The 7,363-nt window shown below is 45.4% G+C and overlaps 1 protein-coding gene across 1 annotated transcript; it reads right to left on the bottom strand.

The window, feature by feature from the left end:
• LOC133885388 (GTP diphosphokinase CRSH1, chloroplastic) lies at window positions 1–3,201 on the bottom strand. Its single transcript, XM_062325101.1, has 4 exons — window positions 2,741–3,201; window positions 1,209–2,141; window positions 409–687; window positions 1–299 (listed from the first exon to the last, which is right to left on the bottom strand). The coding sequence occupies exons 1-4, from the start codon at window positions 3,104–3,106 to the stop codon at window positions 162–164; spliced, it is 1,716 nt and encodes a 571-aa protein (XP_062181085.1). The 5' UTR covers window positions 3,107–3,201; the 3' UTR covers window positions 1–161.
• Between the last annotated feature and the right edge of the window lie 4,162 nt (window positions 3,202–7,363).

The following is a 7,363-nucleotide window of genomic DNA, read 5'->3' as shown; positions in this document are numbered from 1 at the left end:
TCAACAAACAATCACTCAGCTTTTCTGAATCACATACAACACCATGTACATTCAACGAGTATTTACAATTCAGTGATGATATCACTTCTCGGTGCAGTATATATGCGAAACTACAACAAGATGGTGGTCTGGTAGGTTGTGTTAAGTTGATAAGTTCCAATTCAGCTCACAAGCAGTTTGTCACCCAGCTCTTTTCGGTAGACTTGAATGAGACCTGCGCTGTCGATCGTATGCAGCTTCTCTTTCAAGATCTTCCTGTAGTGATCATCCTCGTCCTCCAAGCTTCTCATCAGTTCAACCTGATAAGCCAAGACATGTAAAGGATATCAAACTTCTCGTTCCCTACCTGAAGCCAGTTTTCACAATGATGCACTGAATTGATCACTGCAAATGTATAACTTAAACTACCTGTTTCTGGAACGACTCGAATTCATCGGAGCTCAAGGAGCCATCGCTGTTTGCATCAAGAAGATGCATGAGCTCTGTTGCATCTTCGCCCCCCGCACCTAGATCTTCCATGACCTCGGTGAGCTCCTCGATGCTGATCCTCCCATCCCCGTTTTTATCAAGCAGGCAAAAAGCCCGGTTCTTGCAGTCGCCTCTTACTTGATCACTAGCTGGTAGGTCACGAAGGCGCAGAGCTGCTAACTCTGCTGCAGCCAACATAATTGCCTTGAGTCTTTTAGCCTGGACAACATAAATCAAGAAATGCTTATTCTAAGCAATGCCTAAATGATATTATTTCAGACTTTCATTTTAGTCTCCAAAAAGGAGTACAGATTTTGAACACTGCATATGCACAGCATAGGAGAAGTTCTTTTTGGAATAGTCTATCGAGTTACTAACATAATTTAAGGTAGAAACTACTACTATGCCTTAGCTACAATCACAGCTGTATACTATGAAGTAACTAGTAATAGCCCTGTGACAGTTTCAGTAAGAAACCTTGTACAGGGCGTACCCAGGGCTGAAAATTCCCACACATAATGGGGTCTGGGGAAGGGAATTTCTAGGCATCCTTACACTTGCTTTTTCAGTAAGAAACCTTTTATATAAGCTAAATTTCACTCACACATTGAAGCAAACAACACTGTAGGTAATTCATTATGTGTTTACAGTTTTCCAGTTACCAAGGGGGAAAACACCTGTATTAACGTGACAAATGCTACTTTCCAAAACAACAGAATGAGAATTTCACAGGATTTTACCTCTCCAGGATCGGTAAGACCGCCTTTGTAGAGAGAGTGGGACGCCTCTCCACCAACAGCGAATCTATCCATCTCCTTGGTGCGTATCTGTATCTCCATTAGTGGCCTCGTCATCCCAGGTTCACTTACATCGATGGCCACATGCAAGCTCTGGTAACCATTTTCTTTTGGCCGAGTGATATAATCTTTTGTCCTACCTGGGACTTCCTTCCAGAGAGCTTGAATGATTTCATGTGTCCTGTGGCAAGCTCTGGACCCCCAATCTGATGAGTTACCGTCACATCGACGCTCCAAGATTACCCGCAAACCTAGTATGTCGTTAACTTCTTCTGGTTTCCGGCCATCTTTTACTAGCTTCTTCATAGTACTGAAACGGCTTTTGTATCTCCCTTGAATTGAGATGTCCTGCACAATCCGGTTCAACTCCTCATCAGATTTCAATGCTTGAAGCAACTGCTCCTTGTACTCGTCTATCAAGAGCCTGCTCTCAGTTTCTTGGCTCCTCAACCATTGATCAACATGGTCATATGAATGAGGAAACAGGTACCGAAATGAAAGATCCTCTAACTCTAGTGATAGATTACCCGCTCCAATGGCATGGGCAAGTGGGGCATATATCTTCATGACTTCGAGAGACTTTATCCTCTGCAGATACTTTGGGAGGAAATCAAGGTGTCTCATCATATCAAGCTTCAGTGCAAGCTCCAATATTACCGCACGGATGTCATAGTAAGAAAGGCAAAACTTTCTCAATGCGCTTGCGCTTTCATCATCCAATACGTCAAGCTTTGAAGGAGCATGCTTAAGCCTTAAGCTCTCATGCAGCAAATGAGCTGTGCTAATCCCAATCTGAGCTTTTACATCCCTCATGCTTATGGCTCCTGCATCCAGGGCTTCCCTTAGTATGCCAGCTGATATGACTTCAGCATCCATCTGTCATCAGGCATACAACACGAATTCAAAAGCCTGGTCAGATTGGAGAGCGTCACAGTTGCTAAAGGAATAAATCCAAATTTCCCCCTGTACGTTCATAAAAAGATTAAGGGAGCATTGAAATGAAAAGTATGAGGCAAGCAGTAGTAATCAGTGACATATGATTAAGCAAACGTTTTTTAGTCATCAAGATAATGCAGCCACTCCACGGAAAGATTTCACTCGTTTAAATTAAGTATGAAGTCTATCCATAAATCATCTCAGCTCTCCATAATTTTATTCCATTATCTAAAGAATGTGAACTCAACTGACATTACTAAAATGCAATAAATAAACCAATACATTTCATTAAATTTGACGCTCCAAGCTAACCATCATTTCTCGGATAAGAAAAATTCTTGTTCCAGCATACAAACTTGACACAAAGAAAGAAGAAGAAGAGCAGGAGGCAAGAAAGCTAAGTAACAAGCAAAAAATTTCAAAAATTATTTGAACTCTACCAGTTCATATGACCAAGAAATTCCCTCTTGTACTCCAAAATGCAGTCTTATGCACAGATATAGGGACAGAGGAGATGGTACTTGGCTCAGGAATTGTACCTGGAGGTCGGCGAGGGAGGCGGCGACGGCGAGGGCGCGTGCGAGCGCCCTGCCGCCGTCGCCGTCGCGGAGGGCGGGGAGAGCCAGCTTCAGCGCAAGGAAGAGCAGGCGCGACGACGAGGACGTCGCCAGTTCCTCCCCCATACGCTCCGTGAGCTCGTTGAACGCGCCCACCAGCTCCGCCACTAGCCGCCCGCCGCCCTCCGGCGGGGTCAACGACGCGGACGGAGCGGGCTGGGAAGACGGGGCGGCGGCGGCGGCGGCAGGGAGGCGCAACCGCTGCAGGCGAGGTGGGCCGCAGCGAGGGCGGGCACGACGGTAGGGGCGGCCGCCGGCGGCGACGGTGGCAGCAGCAGCGGTCGCCATGACTGGGTGGGCCCCGCTCGCTCTGGCGATGGATTGGGGGTGGTTACGTGGCAGTTACGTGGGGTGGTGGTTTGTGTGGATTTTCGCGGGGGGGCCTGAGTTCAGGGCTTTATCGTGGCCATCGACGGATGCTTGAAGATTCGCACAGACATTTAATGGTGAGAGAGTATGGCTCTAATTTCTGAGTGCGCACGAATCTCGAAGTGCACCAACGAACAGGATAACCACCTGCTTTCAGCTCCCGCTACGAAACGATTTACCGGGTCTCTATTTGGCAGTTGATGTGGCTATTGGCTTGGGCTTCGCCACGTAGGCAAATCACACATGCTCTCTTCTTTTTGGAAAAATGTAAAAACCTCCAAAAATCACTTGGATTTTGACTTTTCTCCTAAAAATTGTTTTATTACAACCCTAAATTTGGCTTTGTTGAAAAACCCACCAAAAATTCAAATAATAAAAAAATCACAAAAATATTCTAAAAAAACTAGAAACAATTATAAGATCTTATGTGAAATTTGTTTTAAAAATAATATACTTTGCATCCTATTTTATGGAGAGGAAGTTTGGAAAAAAAAGAAAAATATACAGCTCATTTATTAACTCATGTTATTTTAACTTTGTCATGTCTACCATTATTTTTCCTATACAAATAATTGTTTAAGTAAACTAATAAAATTGGTTTCACTAATTTTTAGGTGTTATGGATTAGTTATGAATTAATCTATCTGTCACATATTTACTCAATATTGCACGTTATAATAACTATTTCAAGATATCATATATTTTTACAAGATAGAGGATCATGTAAGAAGACTAAAAAAAATTGTTTCATGATTTTTTGATTAGTAAATAATTAACTATGTATTTAACTCGAATTAATAAATGAACTGCATATTTTTCTTTCTTTTTTTTCAAACTTACTCTCCATGAAATATGATGCAAATGATATTGGGACTGGTTTCTTTAACCAGAGGGAAACAAATTTCACAAAAGGTCTTAGATTTGTCTCTAATTTTTTTTTAGAATTTTTTGTGATTTTTTTTAAAATTGTTTTGATTTTGTAGGGTGTTTTTCAACAAAACAAACCTGTGGAGGGGTTTTTGCAACAAAATAATTTTTGAGGAGAAAGTTAAAATTTAAGTGATTTTTGAGGGGTTTCGCATTTTCCCCTTCTTTTTCCAGAGAGAAAATTGCACCGTTGGTCTTTAAACTTGTGCGGTTGTCTCTAATAGCCCCCGAAATTGAAATTTAGGGCTGCAACGTAGGATTAAAAAATCGTAGGAATAGAAAAAGTATAAGAATATAATAGAAATACATATGTAAAACAGATGGTTGAAAAATAGAACAATTTGTAGTAATTTTCGTTTTGATAAATTGTAGAAAAAACGCAGAAATAGTTAGAAGAGAAATGAGAAGTGAATGGAAAAAATCTTCGTGGTTAACTATTATTTTGCAGGTCAATTACTTGTATACAATTTTTTTCTGATAGGAAACAACCAAGCTATAGGGACCTTCATTCCTATCCACTGGTTTTCTGGTCATCCGTAGCCATTCACAAGTGGTGAGCGGTGACTAGAGCGAGGAGAGCTTCACATCGACCGGAGCGAGGAGAGTTATTATCGATGTAAAGAATATAGGGGTCCCTTTCGAGATGATCTGTAACAACCAGTTTTGCCATTATCCGCTTTCATTCTCCAGCTCAGGCCCACCGCGCGACCAGTCGGCGCCAGCATCTGATCACGGCACTGGCCTTCGCGGGATTTCCCCCAACTAGCCTTTACTGGTCACAGGGCAGGTACTCATCTAAGTTAGTCAAACCTCATTTAATATCGCTACTCACATCGTTTTTCTTCCCTAGGAAGTTCACCCCGGCTGGCGCAGGGCTACCGTGTCCCGTCCCGCAACATTAATTGTTGCGGGACAGGCTCGCAGACACAACAAGGGACGTGGCAGGCGCGCGTGGGAAACCGGCGATGGGACTGTGTAGGCCGGATGACCCGGGCGTGACAAGCGAAGATGTGTCCGATGGATGGGACGGGCATTGCAATGCTCCAGAGCAGGCACAACACATATGCATCCTGTAATGACAACCTACATTAGCCGTCTAGGTAGTCATGGGTCTATTTGATGGGCCCACGTGTAAGACTCCTTTTCTCCTGGGCTATAAGGGGAAGGGGGTCCGTCTTGAGAGAGGGGACCGAAAAAATATAAAGGAGAAACCATACTCAATGAGAAGAATACATAAGATGTAGGGTTATTACCCCAAGGGGGCCTGAATCTGGATAAACTCTAGTGTTCTTAGATTAGCGCAGGCACATCCCAGAGAACACAGATCATGCACACGTAGTCCGATACACCCCGAAATCACTGTCAGGGATTAACCCTCGACATTTGGCGCGCCAGGTAGGGGACATGTTTTTGAGTTCTGGTAAGTGTTGTTAATTTATTTTGGGCTACCCATGTTCGAATCCCCGACGACCAGCGAGTACTGCTCCGAGGATCCAAGTCACTGCTAGGTGTTCTTCATGTGATACGACCCAGATAAACCCGATATGTTCCAGATTCAGGACATTGGATCTGGATCCGAAGGCTTTGGGATTCGACGAAGAGCAGCAGAGGCATCCATATTCCTAGTGCCGACGGGGGCTCACGGACCGCAAGCCCCGGAGGAACCAACCTCATCAACGGCAGCCCACCCAGAAGAACGCTCACCGCGTCGGGACGGCCAACACCCAAGCCTGTGGCGCAAACCAAAACCATCAGCCAGGTATGATCCGATCAGGTAAAAGAGTACCCATAAACTAATCGGGTATGTTGTTTCTTCGAGCAGGTTCATCCCGAGGACGAATAGAAGGGTCCACACTTTGCACTTCTGACATGGGTAACAACCACTTCCCATTGGATACCAGGATCACAGAAATGCAACCCTCTCTTCCCCCAATACTGACCACCCATCAATAGGAAGAGGGAATCCTTTCCCTACCTTGCAGGATTTCAAAGTACCATGGGCGTTGTACTGGTCCCTAAGCGAGGCACGCTTCCTCCGACCAAGAACGAACGAGCACAGGACCCTGCATCATTAAGTACATCGTTCAATTATATTTTTCCAATTAATAATAGCATGGCGGAGTATGAGGACCTCTTATCTGGAACTCGAGCAGCACCCGTGCGAAGGGAGAAATGCCTACTAGCGATGATGGACTCGCTACTGGGTGTGAACCTAGTGCCAAAAGGATTTTTAGTGCTCGAACTAGATGATGGGGACATACCAGTCCGAAGTGAGAAAGCTAGAGCGACGCACCATCGAACAAGAAGTCACGCACGTCCCTCGCAAGGACTACCTCCTTGGCCGATGGGCTGGTCCATCTAGCCTCTTCTTGCGAACCCGCCCCGGTCAGAATCTTTGAAAAAAGATTCACACGACCAATCACCGCGGTATCGGGCCAACATGGAAGGGATACTCCGCTTGAAAATGGAACACTAGAGGCAACACCTTTGGAGGCAACACCTCCCTCGGTGCTGTCGACCTTGGGTGGCCATCTTGTGGTCGCCTTGCTCGATTCGAGTACGACCTGGATGGATCAGATCTTGAACTACCTTCAGAATCAAGCAACCCCTAGCGACGATGTGTCAGCATAAAGGGTCACGCAGGCAGACCGTGAGAATCCTCCTTGGTAGAGGGACGCCTCTACCACCAAGGGAGCAATGACTCTTTACTGAAATACATCGCTCAGGAAAGGGGGAGCATAGCGTTCCCTAACATCCTCAGAGGTATGCGTGGAGGACGAACCTCACACCGCCCTCCAGGATGCTTGCAAGCAGGTGAAACAGTGCGAGTTGTGCCAGTACCACAGTCAAAATATCAACCTACCAGTCCAGGCACATCAACCCATACCACTCTCTCGGCCTTTCGCTGTCTGGGGGCTCGATATCGTGGGACCATTCCCTAAAAACCTCAAGCTATTTTAAATTCCTATGCGTGGCAATCGACAAATTCACAAAGTGGATCGAAACCAAGCTCGTTAGGGAGATCACCGTCACATCAGCGATTAAAGTCTATACGAGCACTGGTAGTGCGGCTTGGCAGTCCTAGTCGCATAAATACGAACAACAGAATCCGATTCGCCAGTCGGTGGTCGCACACTGGTCGTCTCAGATGGCTAGCCAGTCGGACCCGACTAGATGGCCTGGCGAAGACAACGATGAAAACTCGAGCGAAGAGTTCTGCGAGCATGCTCTATGGCTCGAGCAGCCAGG

This window comes from Phragmites australis, chromosome 11 (assembly GCF_958298935.1).
Source record: "Phragmites australis chromosome 11, lpPhrAust1.1, whole genome shotgun sequence".
Taxonomy (NCBI): domain Eukaryota; kingdom Viridiplantae; phylum Streptophyta; class Magnoliopsida; order Poales; family Poaceae; genus Phragmites; species Phragmites australis.
The sequence above is the reverse complement of the archived record's forward strand: the minus strand, read 5'-3'. Positions and strand labels throughout refer to the sequence as shown.

What these genes read in the sequence shown, in the direction of transcription:
- LOC133885388 (XM_062325101.1), bottom strand. Translation starts at nt 3,106, where the DNA reads ATGGCGACCGCTGCTGCTGCCACCGTCGCCGCCGGCGGCCGCCCCTAC. An exon ending in CCTCCCTCGCCGACCTCCAG is followed by an intron (nt 2,142 to 2,740) that starts GTACAATTCCTG and finishes GCCTGATGACAG; the next exon opens with ATGGATGCTGAAGTCATATC. An exon ending in GTCTTACCGATCCTGGAGAG is followed by an intron (nt 688 to 1,208) that starts GTAAAATCCTGT and finishes TATGTTGTCCAG; the next exon opens with GCTAAAAGACTCAAGGCAAT.